Source organism: Mya arenaria, chromosome 5 (assembly GCF_026914265.1).
Source record: "Mya arenaria isolate MELC-2E11 chromosome 5, ASM2691426v1".
NCBI lineage: Eukaryota > Metazoa > Mollusca > Bivalvia > Myida > Myidae > Mya > Mya arenaria.
In genome coordinates this window covers 35,979,652-35,996,755 of record NC_069126.1, presented here as the reverse complement: position 1 = coordinate 35,996,755, position 17,104 = coordinate 35,979,652, and the positions used below count along the sequence as shown (strand labels likewise).

At 34.1% G+C, this 17,104-nt stretch overlaps 2 protein-coding genes across 4 annotated transcripts; one reads left to right on the top strand and one right to left on the bottom strand.

Moving 5' to 3' along the window:
• Positions 1-20: 20 nt before the first annotated feature.
• Positions 21-4,991, top strand: LOC128235182 (isoamyl acetate-hydrolyzing esterase 1 homolog). Of its 3 annotated transcripts, none has more exons than XM_052949929.1 (7): positions 40-88; positions 190-308; positions 917-972; positions 1,297-1,516; positions 1,717-1,804; positions 2,312-2,430; positions 3,349-4,991. In XM_052949929.1, the coding sequence occupies exons 2-7, from the start codon at positions 258-260 to the stop codon at positions 3,520-3,522; spliced, it is 708 nt and encodes a 235-aa protein (XP_052805889.1). In that variant the 5' UTR covers positions 40-88; positions 190-257; the 3' UTR covers positions 3,523-4,991. The 3 variants fall into 3 exon arrangements, with proteins under 3 accessions (XP_052805888.1, XP_052805889.1, XP_052805890.1); XM_052949930.1 differs by having other exon boundaries at positions 50-100; XM_052949928.1 differs by having other exon boundaries at positions 21-308.
• LOC128235181 (sperm-associated antigen 16 protein-like) lies at positions 4,989-16,539 on the bottom strand. The gene is made up of 15 exons (XM_052949927.1): positions 16,477-16,539; positions 15,703-15,780; positions 13,407-13,474; positions 12,649-12,773; positions 12,038-12,175; positions 11,206-11,313; positions 9,760-9,941; positions 9,034-9,191; positions 8,706-8,839; positions 8,270-8,413; positions 7,934-8,034; positions 6,997-7,208; positions 6,727-6,792; positions 6,091-6,282; positions 4,989-5,624 (listed from the first exon to the last, which is right to left on the bottom strand). The coding sequence occupies exons 1-15, from the start codon at positions 16,514-16,516 to the stop codon at positions 5,514-5,516; spliced, it is 1,857 nt and encodes a 618-aa protein (XP_052805887.1). The 5' UTR covers positions 16,517-16,539; the 3' UTR covers positions 4,989-5,513.
• Positions 16,540-17,104: the final 565 nt, after the last annotated feature.

Here is a 17,104-nt window from a genome sequence, read left to right as displayed (position 1 = left end):
GGTCTAAAATCGACCGGCATTCCCTGGATGACTGTCATGCGGTGAACTAAGTGGGATACAATCCATAAACTAATTAATAATCAATGAAGTACGGATGAACGTGAGAAAGCAATTATTTTCTAATGTCCATTAGAGCCCGCTATTCACTATTATTGGTAAAAAATCTACTGACAATACGGTATTTTCCAGCAAACTCGTTCTGGACTTGGCCGTCTCTGCAGAGATCAATTTCTGGTGAATCTACTAACAGCAGCAACATGGCAAAGCCTTGGCCTAAAGTGTTTTTATTTGGAGATTCACTCACTCAGGTAGATATTAAACTTAAATTATTTATTACGAAAGGTTACAAAGTTACAATAGATGATTGATAAAGATCAATATTGTATATCCAGGTATTGAGGTACAGTGTGTATATACATGTATTAAGAAAACTAACAGTATTATATATGATAACCAAAGGGGTACATCTGACACATAAAGGTTTTGGGTGGTCTGGGGGTATTGATACCCCTATATATAGACGGGGTATCAATACCTCCAGACCACCCAAAACCTTAATGTGATGTACCCCTTTAATTGATGAGAACACTCATCTTTATGCACCAGTCAATTGTAACCACGGCCCCCCCCCCAGGTCCGTGGAATAGCGGGGACTTTTGATCCAGCCAACCCCAGCTAAAATCATCACCCTGCGGGGACGAGCCCATTCCCAGCTATATTTAGAGCGAAGACAAAACCACTGCATTCACCCAGCCCTGCGGGGCCACCTGAAAGGTAAAAACACGGCCCATTTCCCCGGCTATCCCCGGTAAACCCCCTGACCTGGGGGGGCCGTGGTTACAACTGACTGGTGCATTAGTCATACTTAAAAAAATAAAAAAATTAGAATGACTACTCGCACCTTATGTCATTTCAGTATGGCAATAGCTCTGATGGATGTTGGGCTGCTCTTATAGCCGACTTCCTTCAAAGGTAAGTTGGCTTCATACATGTTTACAAAGGTATGGTCTTTACATAAAAAAATATGTATATTTTAAAGCAAAAATGTCATAACGTTGACCATAAATTGAAGACCATTTAAGATATAAAATAATAAAAAAGTGGTACAATTTTTTGATGTGAGAATTTGCAAATATATATAATTATGTATGGGTTGAAAGTTCAGTCACTCTGATATAAATACTTGATGGAACATATTTGCTCCATAATCATTTGATAGAAACGGACCAGTGTTGACACCTGCTCGTGCGGCTCTTGTTTTTCAACATTTGCGATTTTTGTTTGTTATTATTTCAGAAAATGTGATGTGGTGAATAGGGGTTTCTCAGGATACAATACACGCTGGTGTAAGCTCATTCTGCCAAAACTGATCACAAAAGAGGATGCAAGTTCTGTTGCCATGGTAACAGTTTTCCTTGGAGCCAATGATTCAGTGGACAGTGTTCGATGTCCAAAACAACATGTGCCTCTGGAGGAGTTCTCACAAAACATGAGAGACATCCTACAATATCTGCTTGTAAGGCCAAAAAATAAAATAATGTTGTGATTGTGGTTACCTGATCTATCCTATTTTTAAATCCTGACCCTCACTTTTGTTTTGATAAAAGGTAATAAAATAGATAATTGAAAATATTTTTTTGATATTAGAAATATAAACCATGTACCACTTAGCCATCGTCACCGCCATGCCTGTAAATCTTTATTGATGTATTTCAGGACATCGGTATTGAGAGGCAGAAGATTGCTGTCATTTCTCCGCCTAGTTGTGTGGACTCCAAGTGGGAGGCTGAATGTAGCCTTAGAAGTAAGTTTGATGAACAATGCTTTAATTCTATAACTTACACACAATATTTTTAGCTATCAAATCGACAAATGCAGGTTGTTGTTTTTTCAGTAGGGAAAATGACCTACCCTTGGAATTGGGAATTTTTGCTTTGTTTTTCCCATAAAATTTGAAAATGTTGATAAATAACTGTTTAGGTTGAATATAGTCTTTCTAAAGATATACATGTATTTGTGGGCTTTCTTCTTCAACGACAACTAGAATCACTGTAAAGGCAATGAAAACCAGCCTTAAGATATAAGATTGATATTTTTTTAATTCAGTTTGTGATTTGTGACATTCTGATAGTATGCAGATATGAAGATTGTCCTACTCGATTCAGTTTACTTCATGCTTTTATTTTATTAATCTTTTTACCAAAATCTTATTTTATTTTTACAAAGATTTTCTCACAATGATGATTAACATGTTATTACATTGTAAAGCATATCAGATTATACAGCTAAGTAAGTATTTGTTTGGTTACAGGTATTCCGTTTGGGAAATACAACACAGCCACCAAGCCCTATGCTCAAGCCAGTATGGCCGTAGCTAAGGAATTTGGGACTCAATCTATCGATCTCTATAGCTCCATGATGGCGCAAGAGGTGGGTTATGTTTAAATTCTGTATTTCACACACAGGGTTTTGAGCAATCCAATGTTGGATAGTTTTTCAGTTTTGAGAAAATTAACTTTACCATGGAATTGGGAATTATCATGTCTGTTAACTGTTAAATTTCAACTACAATCAACAAGAAATTTTCAAACAACACTTCTGAAATTGAAATAAAGTGAAAGAAAACCTTGTTTTGGGCATTGGTAAACAAATTGAATATCGATTGTACATGGCCGAAAAAAACAAGCTTTTTTGATGATGAGTGCATATGATGCCAGCCTGATGTTGTTAGTTCATTTTTATATGCATATATATCGGGATCAAATGCTTATATATTGTTAATTATGGTCACAAAAAGAAGGCCTAAGTTAGTAAATTCATAATCTTTGAGAATGCATAAAACATTAGGTGATTGAAAGTCTATATTGTGGAGAAAGATGACAAATGTAGTGGGTCTGATCTTCTAAATTCATAATCCTTGCACAATATAAAACATTATGGTATACACAGACACTAATTATTGTCACCTGAAATAGAATTCGCTAAAACTGAATTCTATAAAGAGTAATCAGAGTAAAATATGCTACTTATGCTGATAAAACAAATATGTTCACAGTATAGCTTGAATAATAAAACAATTTGACTTATTTAATCCAACCAGGTGTATACTAGAACTCTTCTCTAATATCAATTACTGCTTTCCTTTAACAATTTTGGAAAGCAATTTTCATATTCTTTACTGTTCCCGATATAGTTTTGTAACTTACAGCTGTTATTGTACTGTACAGTACTGTTGTAAAACTGCTAACATTTATGTTAGGTATGCAATCAACAATAAGACAATTAATTACCTTTTTTGTTGGTTGAATACCTTAACAGGATGTAAATCTATGTTCCTCTTCATTTCAGGGTTGGGAAGACATGTTGAATGATGGCTTGCACTTGTCAGCCAAGGGATCTAACCACCTGTTCCAGTTGATTAAACCGTTGTTACTTCCCTTGTTTGAGAAGTTGCCATTAATCATGCCATATTGGGCAGACATTGATAATGAGAACCCACATGCATTGCTTGACACATATTAGTATTGGTTTATCTGCAGTGGTGTAATAGGATTTGACCTTTTATGGTCGGGTATAATAACTGTTGTATTTTTAAGTTTTACTATTCAAACATTAAGGAGAGCTATACAGCCTAGACTTTTTATTCTAGCATTGGTGTCAGCGTCACACCTTGGTTAAGTATTTGCATTTAACCATTATTTAAGTCAATATCTCAGCAAATACTTTATGTATTGCATTGAAAGTTTAGACATGTGTTCCCAACTATTCAAGCCACATAATTATGTTAGATAACTCTACCATGCCTATGATGTTTATAAATTGCCCTATACTATTTGCTTTAGAAATTCTGGTTAAGGTTTTGCATGTAAGCATACAGGTACCAGCAACTTCTTGATGTATTGCATTGAGACTTTTCACAATGGTACTCAGCCATCCAACCTGCATTAATAACCAAGTTAGATAACTCTATTTTCCATAAAATGCAATTAACGGCCCTTTTCTTATTCCATTAAGGAATTTGGATTAGGGTTTTGCATGCTACCGAATTTTACAGGGAACCATGCATGTTTCACTAAACTTTACAAACTTTTTACTTAAAAGCTGCATAATAGCCGAGCGCACTGTCTTTGTGACAGCTCTAGTTTTCATGTTTGACTGTTGTTATTCACTTTTAGATATATATATTTATATACATCAGGGGTTTTAAAATTCAGGAGTAATCTTGAAACCAGAATAGATGTAACTCAGAATTCACATAACCAGGTTTTCCCATGCCAGTACAAATAAAAGTTAAAGTTCGAGCTTTTGAAATTCATGTAACAGATCAATGACTCTATTGTTTTCAAAGTAACATGTGTATATTAAAACGGTATAATTTTGCATGTTCCAGAGGATTAGCTTTGGAAAACCAGAATATTTATAATTCCAGGCTTAAACTATTGACAGCTTTTAACTAGTTGTAAAGATTGTTTTTTGCTCGTACATTTGTTGGAAGTACCTTGATAATTATGAATATAGATGACTTTGGAAACAAATTCAAAAGAGGTCTTAGTCCCTTTACCCTGCTTTTGACATGAATCCCTTATTCTCACCAGACCCCGGCTATTTTTCAGAATTGACAATTTCCAGTCGTTAAAACCCCTGATTAATATACTGCAGTAATAATAAAAGCTGTATGATTTTAATTGTGATTTCAACATGATTTGAAACATAGTTATATGCTCATTTAAAAAATGCTCAGAACTTCATTTCTGATGTTATAGAAATTCTGTAAATTGTTAAACTATTTGTGCATATTATTTATTTGTAAGGGAGGCGCGGGTAAGAAACATGCGTGCCTTAATGTCCAAGGTTTTAAATAAGTAGTATAGAAATTGCTCACATTAATGTCTAGGCAAAAATCACCAAATGAGTGCCTATACTGGTAATTAGTTTACACATGTTTATATTAAAGGCTTTAATAGTTTAAGACAATAAAAGTACAAAAATGATGTTTTATCTTTTATTCTTAATACTTTAAATAATTATCTAATTCCTCAACGTAAGTTTAAATTTTATCACAGACAATAAAGAATTTGTATACATTTTAAAATAACCATATGTACAAAAGAATTGCATCACTCTTTAACAGAGCATGAACATTTCAGACTAAATCATAAAATATACAAAATACAAACAGATTTTTCCATGGCAGTTTTGAACCAAAAACTTTTTTAGCAGACATAGACAATGTGCTAAATTTTAATTGATACAGATCACAATTTAACACATAACAGTAAATCATTTTAAAAATAAATTTAGCATGTGTTGAATTTTTTGGTTGCATATTTCAAAAGGAAAACCATTTCGCAGCAAAAAATTTCAGAACAGCAAAATTCAAACAGAAAATTTAACAACAAAAATTATTAAATGTCCAATTTATTTTGTAAGTAAAATGGATGTCTACAAATTTTAAAGACAATATCACTATTGAGTGTTTATTGAAGCGTGTTGAAAGCTCGTCCGCTGTCTTTTTATGACCAGATTCTGATTGTACAGTCACTGCCCCCAGACACCATGTACTCGCCGGACCGGTCAAATATCAGGCATTGAACAGCATCCTCGTGTCCAACAAGGGAACTTATCTGGAATAAGCAGATCAAACATCAATTAGATTAACTTATTACTTTAAAATTTAAGTGATTCAAAATTTCTATTAAAATAAGTAGATAATGAGGATCATACCATTGCAATGAAACAGTTGAATAAACACTTGGTTATCATGCAGATGACAAGTTAAATGTATTGATTTACCCGTGTTATTATGAAAATAGACTCTTTATTATTAACAATTATCAGTTGCATATTGATCCACTATTATCAGGTTTTTCAAAATATTGCTTTATTTTGAACAATGCAAGTTTACTGTTGAAGGGTCAGTTGAGTAATTTTACAGAATATTCTGAAGACAAAGCATTGTAGCTGTTTTAACTGTCACATTTGATATAACTCCAGAAGACAAAACAGGATACTAGTAACGCTTACGTTGCCTGTATGTATTTGTTTTGTTTTTTAATCTCTGGTCAGACATATAATTACAACACAACATACCCTTCCATTGGCCACTTCATACATCTTGACGGTGCTGTCGTTGCTGGCAACTGAAAGCACCTGCCCTGCGGGATCAAAGGCCACACGGTTCGCCGGGTGTGGGCCACAGTCCACACTGACCATTGGCGCCCCCTGGCGGACGTCCCAAAGTTTTACTGTGCCATATGAGTCGCATGAAGCTACAGTGTCGCCCTGGATTAAGGAAATCAAACATTGATTTAAACAATTTCTCACAAACATATGTTGCCACTTCAAACACTTGCTTTAACACCTAATGGCTTCATTTTAATGGAAAAACTAGGTGCAAGTTAATAGCCTTATTGTTTATAATATGGAAAAAAATAAATGCATGTCAAAATAAAGAAACATTTGCAGGTTAGTTCCCATGTTCAAACACAGGCAAGAGTTCTCCTTGGATAACATGAAATGTGGGGGTAATTCGTATGCTGGATAATAGAGTAACAAATCATGAGTTAGCAGTACTTATGCCAATTACTGTTTGTTAATACAGAATTATCCTTGCCGTACATTGGTTGAAATTGAGTCCATTCTTCACTGTAGTACAAGTCGGAGACACAATCATTTAATTACTTAACTATTGACTTTGCCATGTTGAACTTGAATTAAATTACTTACCCTCAAGTTAAATGTAGCAAAGTTGACAGAATGCATGTGTCCATAGAAGCTTTGTGCACAGAGGCCCTGAAATAAAAAAAAATGGAGCATTAAAAATTTTAAATGTTGAAATATGTGCATAAAATTTGATACATTTATGATAAGATATTGCTACCATGCACTTGGCCGAAAACAATGTTTTCATTCTTAAGAAATTACTTCAATAAATTTGGTCAGTTTTTAAAATCAATATATTAATCTTTATTTCATTTCATTTATGATTGTACTCACTGTTCTTGCATCCCACAACGAGAGTGTCTTATCAGCAGAGCATGTGAGAAGGGTGTTCGAGAAGGGCAGGAACTCGATGCTGTTGACGCTGTCAGTGTGTCCACGGAGCGTGTAGCGACACCGCACGCTGTTCAGGTCCCAGACCTTGGCCGTGTTGTCCATTGAGCTACTGGCCAGGAAGTCCCCGCAAGAGTGCCAGTTAACACACCAAACTGGAGAATGGACGGAGAAAATAAACATGCAGTTGTACATGAATCCTATGATTGGTAACCCATCTTACACTTAGATAACAATAACTTCAGGCAGAGCTACAGAAGTGTACTGAACACCCATCATTTAATAAAGTGTAATGGCAATTGTTTAAGTGTACTGGCACACTGAACTGCACAATACATGTACATTTATTTAACATACAAGACAGGCTTTATCATTAATGCAGATTTTAATCGATAAAAAAACCCACTACAAAGCACTACATGAGCATTGTGTTTTATAATACAAAGGGAACTTATCCTTTTGTATTATAAAACAATATGCTCATCAAGGGAGATTACTGTGTAGAAGTTTATTCTACAGCGGTTAAGTGGCAAACAACGATAAATTGATCATATTAATGGTACTTGTATTGATACTGATGCGAACAGATGTTTGATTTTATATCTAATTGGCGCATTTTGAAGCAAATTAACACAAATGATGCCCATATGTTCAGCTCTGTTCAGGTTGTAAAAATCTTATACAAATCATGGGTATTTTTCTTGAACACTTTTTTTTTATTTTTATGATTTTTATTAAAAAAACTATAGCCTAATTTCATATTGTTTTACAAAACTTGTTGATCTACTGAAGCAAGAAAAAGGCAAAATTTTATTTCTCCACAAAAATCAACTACTATTAGTTCTTTATAGTACTGGGGCTAAAGCAGTGTTGGACGTACCAGCATGTGTGTGATCTGTGAAAGTGTGCACACACTCGGCCTTCGAGAAGTCCCAGATCTTTACTGTTGTATCACCGCTAGATGTAGCTAACTTTGTGCCTCTGTAACAAAAACAGTTAACTTTATTGAATAGTAAAGTTTAAATATGGCTTAAATGGCTAGAAACAGATTAAAGATATTTTGTAATTACATGTCATTCCCACACTGTGACAAGGTTACAAACGATTTTCAGTCGCCAACTGTTTTCAACACAAAATCAACAGCTGAACTGGGCATATGCAGGTTGCATACTACAGTTCACATCACATTATCATAGATGCATAATGATATACTTACGAAGGGTGGAAGTCACACTCTGAGACCCAGTCTGTATGCCCCTCCCCCGTCATTATAATGTCACCCCCTGGCACCGCCCACATCTTCCAAGTGTTGTCATCGCTGCTCGTGGCCAGGATCTGTTTGCGCGGGTGTAATGCCAATCTGTAATACAAGATAAAATCGCTATTTAAAAATAGTTAAATTGATCATGTGGCTATTGACACTATTTCTTTAGGTTTTTCAACATAAATATTTAGCAATTCCACGAATCTTTACCACTAAGGTAGTGAAAATGAAAATTAGAGAATAAGAGCTGTTTTTTTGTAGAATTTAACATCAAACATCAACCATTGTAATTAAAAAACTGAGTGAAAGTGAAGAAGGTTCTATTTGATTCTTTTTTAATGACACAACAAACCATTCTCCTTTCACCCTTGACATGAGCTTTACATACCCGCTAATGGGGTGCGAGTGTGCCTGGAATGTATTGGACAATCGGAATCCCCCAGACCTCGCCAGGTGACCGGACGGCACCTTGGCCATCCCGAGGTACGGGTTTACACCCATATCATGTGGGAACTCAGAGTCCTGAAAGGAATGTTGCTTTATTTAGTATTAGCAAGATATTATATAAATGCTGAATTTTTTAAATATTAATTTGACAATCTACTTTTTTTATACTTTTTGAAAGAAGTAAACAAGGGAATGCTTTTTAGCATGTTATGTTTTTTACATCTGTCACTTATCAATGCATCAGATCTTGATAATTCCGCTCCACCTACATTTGCATGTCTCTTGAAGTCCTTTGGCAGTTCCTGAACGTCCATGGTCCGCTCTACCTGCAGCTGTCTCTGAGTTGGTCCCCGCCCTTCAACATCTACCGCAACCCCGCCCTTCTGGCAGATGCGCGTGGACGAACCCATCATACTGGCCTCACCAGCTGAAGAAAATAATTTAAATTGAATTAGAAAGAGAAATCACCCTCACATTCCTATCGGCACAGCCAGATGGTTTTTTCAACCATATTGGAAAGGGTGTCAGGGCCTATCTGATTGGAAAAGCTGTGTTCATTTGACTTAAATTGGGAATTCTATTTATGGGAATACTAATTTTGCCTAGAAATAAACAATTTAAAACATTTATAAAAGAATGACATGAACTTTGTCTCTTCAATTATATATAATGGCTTTTTTCCAAAACAATTTGGGAATAACATTTTCAGTTTGGTTTTTGATTGGGAACCGCTGCTGAGTTTCAGCACCAAATTTGTCGGGAACAATACACTGTCAGCATAACCATACCCAGGCAGATTTGAATGGTCGAACCCATCAAACTTGCCTCACCAGCTGCAATAGTGTTTATTTAGAATTATTCTTCCAAAAAAATGCAGCCCAAAATCGCTTAAAAACTTTTTTACTGGGTAATCCATGTTCAGTACTCTCTGTCGTTTTAAGAAGTAATTCTTAAGATCTACATTGAATGCACACTTTTGCCTAAAAGTGTTGTACCTCGTTTAGCGCTGCCACCCTTAAATGACTCCATACTCTTCAGTGTGCTCTGCAGGCCAGTGACCTGCCCCATGGCACGGTCCCGCTCCAGTTTCGACAGCATCTTTTCCTTCATTGCGACCTCGTATTTCTTCTTCAGCTGCTGAAGGGTCGGCTCATACTGGGTGTAGTGGCGCTTTAATCTGCATGAGAGAAAATAATGATGAAATAATCGGTAAAATAATATGTCAATGGAACATTTAATTATATTTTTTAGACCAGTTAGTATAGATCTTTATAAACACTGACATTCTTTTAGTTTTCTGACAATCTGTTGCATTATGCAACTAGGCATCTTGCATTGCTAATTGAACGATCATTTTGCAATGCTTATTTAACAATCATTAATTTACTCATTTTGCAAATTTTTCTAATTTAACGATCATTTTGTAATGCTGTTTGAACAATTATTTTGCAATGCTTATTTAACGTTTGACTATTATTTTACAATTGCTAATTTAACTATCATTTTAAAAGTGCTTAAGGTATTATTTTTTTTTTGTTTTGCAATGTTTATTTAATCATTTTGCAATACTAACTAATTGTCATTTAGCAATTCTTATTAAACAATCATTTTGCAATTCTAATTAAACAATCGTTTTGCAATGCTTGTTTAAAAATTATTTTGCAATGTAAATTTGATGATCATTTTGCAATGCTAAATTACCTGTCAATTTGCAATGCTAAATTACCTGTCATTTTGCAATGCTAAATTACCTGTCATTTTGCAATGCTAAATTACCTGTCATTTTGTAATGCTTGAATTAACTGTCATTTTGCAATGCTAAATTACCTGTCATTTTGCAATGCTAAATTACCTGTCTTAACTGTCATTTTGCAATGCTAAATTTCCTGTCATTTTGCAATGCTAAATTACCTGTCATTTTGCAATGCTTGAATTAACTGTCATTTTGCCTGTCGTTTTTCAATTCTTTTCTAGCAATCATTTTGCAATTCTAATTTATCAATAATTTCGCAATTCTAATTTAACAATTATTTTACAATGCTTATTCCTAGATAAGTTAGCAACGCAAATTTTACAATTATTTTGTAATGCTGATTTACAGTCATTTAGCAATGCTTATTTAACGATCATCGCCAGATTTATCTAAACTTTCTGGTGCAACCTACATTTAAGTAATTGTTTAAACCTATAAAGCCATGGCAAATATGTACAGACTTGAAAGAAACAAAGCAAAATGTGTTCATTTCTTTGCTATTAGCAATATCCAAATTAACAGAGCCAAGATCTGATTTATTTAATCAATCGAGGGTTTAGATTTGGTCAAGAAGATAATAGCACATGATTTTATCATCCAATGGAGTACTTTGAGCATCTCTGACAAACAAACTCCGTCAAGCAGAGTGCCCTTGGCATCATGTTAATTGTAACTTAAACAAGTGTACCTCTTAATGTCGGTGATGAGCTTGTTCTTTTCCTGGACGACACGTTTATGATGCATCCGGTGGTAGTCCCGTTCTTTACGCAGCTTCACATATAGGTCCTTTGCTTTACTGTAAACAGGAAATCATATAACTGTATTTCATTGAACATGAATGTGACATTGTCTTTATTTTGATGTCATTTCCCTTAAACAATGCATTTGAGTTTCACTTACAAACAACAACATTATAGGAAATACATTAAAAAGAAAACGCATATCAAGGGAGTGTGTCTGACATATTATTAACTTTAAACGAAAGCGCTTGCTAACGAAAACCAACAAGCTTTTTCAAGTCTAACTGGGGCCATAACTCCATATTTAAATAAAGCTATATGTTAGCTTATATGTGTGTGTATTGTCTCTGGCAATATGTATACAATGTACTTTGATTTTTTTTTTAGTTATGGCCAAGGTATAAGTTTTTTTACAACACACAAAAACAGACAAGCTTAAGACTGTCTTAAAGTGGAGGGCCCCATTTCAATTAAGATCGATGTCACTTTCAAGGCGTAACTCCCTTTTAGGCAATAGCTGCCTTTCAATTAAAATATTGTAAGGACATTTACCATTGAGCCTGAGCCATTGACTGAGTCATAAGGTTTACGACCAAGATATCCTATTATCGGGGCCCAGTATGCTTTACATTTTAAGGATACGGTAACAAAAAGTCACTGCTGAATTGAATTGAATAGGATCTCTTGACTGCAGTAAAAGTAGACTAACTACTGCTACACAGAACCATACATATGTAAATATTTGTAGAAATACTGTAGAAAACTAAAATGTTCACTTACAGAGCAGCATCCTTGTATTTCTCAACCTCCCCCTTCAGGAACTTGATCTCACTGTCAAGGTTCTGGTTGCGTGAGTAGATGTCCGGAACGACGCCCACATCCTCCTCATGTAGGTAGCCGCGCTGCTGTAGCTCATACCTGCAGAATGTAACCAAGGAATGTTTTAATAATACAATGGTAAACATCTTAAACCATAAACAAAATTTAGCAGGTCTTTTATAGCCATTTTTCTCACTTAGCCTACCAATTGTTTGTTTTCTTTCATTTGAAATCAGCAGTAAACATGTATTATATTAGGATATTCTTATAACAAGAGGAGACAATTAGCTACCCATTATCAGACACATCAAGTTTGTTTTGTTTTTTCGGTCTTCACTTATAGGAGCATTAAACTTGAAGCTGTCAATTCAATGGTCTATGTTATACAGATGCCTTACAGAGCTAATCTGATGTTTACTGTCCATGATGTATAGATTGACAACATCAAATCTGCATCCCACTCCTTCCAATATCAGTTTAGGGTCTTCGCCATGGCCCTACATTGGTGTTACACTAGCAGCTCCTTAATATTGCTATGCTATATATAAATACTGATCACAGCTTCAGCATACCACTCTGTCTGGAAGCAATCCAGGGTCCTCTCCATGCCCATTCGGACGAGAAAGTTCCGTACAAAGTCATCAACCACCTCTGGATGTTTTGTCACCTGAGCCTTTTGTGATGCCTCCTTCCGTGCCTGTGAACAAAATATTTTTTAGTGTAAAAAGTTTAGCCTAAACGTTTTTAACAATTGTAAAACAAGTCATACCAACACCATATTAATCACATTGTTGGTGTGAGTGTGGTCTTGAGAAACCAATGTTTTAAATCAATGGTATTTTGTATCAAAACTCCAAAAATCCGCTTCATTCAAGCAAAAAATACAAGTTTTGTCACATCTCATATTATATCATTTAAATGAAGTAAGTTCCATCTGAAGTAAAAGTGAAGAGCTTTTAATTCAAATTCACTTAAAACTTTTTTTATAATACAGTAGAAAGAACAGGATCAAGTCTAGTCAACATTTTAGAGTTAAAGTTTGTAATTAGTAAACAAATGAAATATCAGTTTAGCTTGGAACAAAAACTTTTATGTATTTTAATAAAATAGTAATTTCTCTTCAAGGTAGCAACATAATGCATAAAATTACCTATGACTCTATGAAACTATACTAGCCTCTAAGATGGTCATATTTTTTTGACATGGTGTTCAATAATAGGGAGGTAAAAAAGAAACAAATACCCACCCACATCTAAAATGTGGGTAAGAAACAACAAAAAAACTTTATATCTACTGTGGCCTAATAAAACAATATTTTAAAAACCCATACAGTTGCTGATTCATCGTCCTTGACATCCCGAATTGTTCGAACAGCAAATTCCAGATCCTCTTCTAGCTCTGTAAACAAAAGTAATTAAAACAATTAACATCATTGAACCCTGTATATCAATGCCTTCAGTCACCCATTATGGGATTACCCAATGTACACTGTTACTCTCTGCTTTATTTAGTACTAATACTACATCAGTGAACAGTAAAAGAGATGCCAACAAAGAGTCACCATCAAAAATTAAAAACATTTTTAAAATAAATTATTTGGTAGCACTCTAACCTTTTATATCTTTCAAATTGTTTTAAATATGACGTAAACATCCTTTCCTAGGAAACTGAATAACTGTTTCTGAACATATTTACAATAAAAATATATCTTTTAGAATAGTATTGACTATCATTAAACTTATCATTAAATTAGGAGAACAGCTGAGCTCATCATTAAATTATTTTCCTCATAAAACAGCTAAGCTTATTATTAAAAACATGTAAAATAATCAAATACAAGAATACATGTTAACTTTGTACCAAGATGTTTATTATTTATAAATGGTCCAATCTATGAAAGAATACTCAATCTTAATCGTATTACACAATAATTTTTTTTTGTATTGAGAGTGACCGAGAATGATTTTGCATGCATTGTGAGCAAAAGGGGAGTGATTTAAGGCAGTACAGCTAAATTACCCGATAGTTTGCAACAACGTACATCGACAAGCGTGTAATATATAAAATAAATGGTGAACTAAACACTGGAATTCTTCAGTGGTTTCACTTGTGAAATACAGTTAAGTAGTACATGAATGTGATTACGGTGAACATAAGCATTGTGAAGTCATCTGAATGAACATATTTGAATTAAAACAAAGTCATACGGAGCTAAGTCTCATCTTTTGTTGTTGTTTAAAGTTAAAAGGGGCAAACAACTGTTTATCAGAGTTAAACGCCTCCTAAATGTTTGCAAACAGTCTCTTTATAAAGTTTCATGTGAGTATCTAAAAGGGGCTGTACTCCATATGATAAAAAAGCGAAAAAAAGAAAATTGTCGAAACTGACATAAACTTGGCATCGATGTGTACAATGCATTGAAACTTACTAACTGAAGTACCACATAGTTTACAGTTTGTTTAAGTTTAGCAGTTATAACTTATTTTTCCATTAAAAAAGATTACTGGGTATGTCTACCAGGTAGAATTCATTCCTTATGCGTGATTAGCTAGTCGGTGTTATCACGTGATATTACCGAGGTAGGTGTTTAGCTTAATTATGTCACCCACTTAGAGAAAGCCATCATAGTTCAGTGGATACGACGCTGGACTGCAATTTTGGCGACACGGGTTCGAATCCGGTCACAATTTTTTTTTACATTTTGGTATCAAAGCGTAACACATTCTATTAGATAATTGTCCTGAGATATGTTACAGAAAAAATCTTTTTTTGGTGCCAATCTGGTGTACAGTCCCTTTAAACATTTTTGGTGTAATGGTCAAGGTTCAAGTTATTGCATGAAGACAATGATGTCATCAAATCTATGACAATCGCTGAACATGTTTTTCTTAGGAAAACCAGCTAATAATTTGTGGGGAAGAATCTTAAATGACAGATTGCAATTACAGATAAAAAATAATTATGCAGCATGATTAAGCTGATAATGTTGTGTTTTTTTAAGTATACATGCTATATATTTTTATAAGCACAATGACCATTTATTACTTCTGATTCCAAAAGTATATTTTTCGATATTATAAAACAGTAGTAAGCAATTGTTTTTAAGAAAGTAAACTGATTGTATTTGGTTTTTAAGCATATTTTACAACTTTTTGGACAGCCTGATGCACAAGCATATTTTACAACTTTTTGGACAGCCTGATGCACAATTTAAAGTTTCTTAAGAAAATATACTTTTGGATGTATCTGGGTGACCATGCATGTAATATTTCTCTGTGTTCAAACCCACACAATATTTAAATATACTTTTTGTTCCATTTTATCAATACTTACTGGTTGGGTCATCTAAGGAGGCATTTCAAAAATATACAAATTATTTAAAAACATATTCATAGCATCACACTGAATAAAAAATTATGATCAAATACTACATTATATATCAATCTAATAACTAACCATAATAAACTGTAAATGTTAATGCAAGAAAGTGCAATATTTTCACATAAAAAAAACATCAATTGAAGTCATTAAAATTAAATTGCACATTAAAATTGCTACATGTATGCCCTGAACTGATAATGTTCAGTTTTGCTGTATAAGTATGTAACTAACAGCACTATATATACCTGGTGCAACAAAGTCCTCATCAACAGGAACTTCTTCATACTCAAACTCATCATCGGAGTCGACTGTGAGCTGCTCACCTGTGTACATGGTCAAGGTAAATACCATAATCTATTACAGTTAGTTTTTAAGTTATTTAATATAAAGTAAATAAGAGGAAAAAAAGCGTGCCATGTGCAGGGCTCAAACAAAACACACAGCTCAACAGACTTAACTAAATGAACAGCTGGTTTTTACCCTCACATACATGTTCTTTGTTCCTTACTTCATTAACTTTATGAACTAATCCAGGCCCTCGATCCTGGCCTTAAGTTGCCTTTCTGGAACAAGAAAATATTCAGAGGAGGGGTGTGATCTTTGTGAGGGCTTGAACACATACTACATTTAAGATAAAAAATGTAAACTGGCCCAAGCAGCTATGTTGAAGAAATATAACTTTTTTTGGATAAATAATTATATCTAGATCAGTCATCACAAGTGTATTAAAAATGGCAATTTACTCTTGTTATAAGCAATGGAAATTGGTAAAAAAATCCCATATTCTATATTGGTGTTTGAGGATCGAACCGAAAGAATTTTTGCGCAAGTTAACAGTAAAAGTATAGTAACTTAGTCACAACTGACAGGTGCTCTTGTTCGCGAAAATACATTACATTTTCAATAAAAAATCACATTCGTTTTGAATCTGCCATATTTGACTTACAATAAGACGTTTTATATATTAAAGCCATGCCCTGCCAATTAATAATTTGCAATTCTATTTGAACAAAGGATACGCTCAAGATAGTATTTTTCATTTTCTGGATCGGCAGCCATCTTGTTGACAGTTCAATTTCCATGGAGATTGTTGTACCGAAAGTAAATCGATGGGAAAGAAAATCAAAGGTTGTATACAACCATTACCTTACCATGTTAGGTTACAAAGCATTGGATCAATAATAAATAAATTATTACAGGTCAGTAACAAATAATCGCCCTCCCAGATAAATCTTAAAACACTTAAAAATTATACGAAAATTCATTTTTATATTTATTAAATTTATCTTGCACTTTGAATACCGATTGTGATTTGAACTTATTAACAAGAAGTTTTGACAATAACAATTAATTGTAATACTTATAGAATATTTATTTTGTAATGCGCACTAATTATTCAAGTTTGCAATTTTATGTTAAAATATCCAAGAAACAATATGAAAAGAATGGACTTGAATGGATCATATCAGACCATTTCAAAAGTGGCTAAATATATCCTTGGGAAAAGACCTCAAGCCCTCATTAACTCGGTAAAACCATGTTTAGTTCATATTCTTTGGAAAGGGGAGACATTCTTAGTTGCTCACCCAAATTGCACCCTGTCTAATGCCTCATCCGGAATCAGCCTATGATGTGGAATGAGTTCAG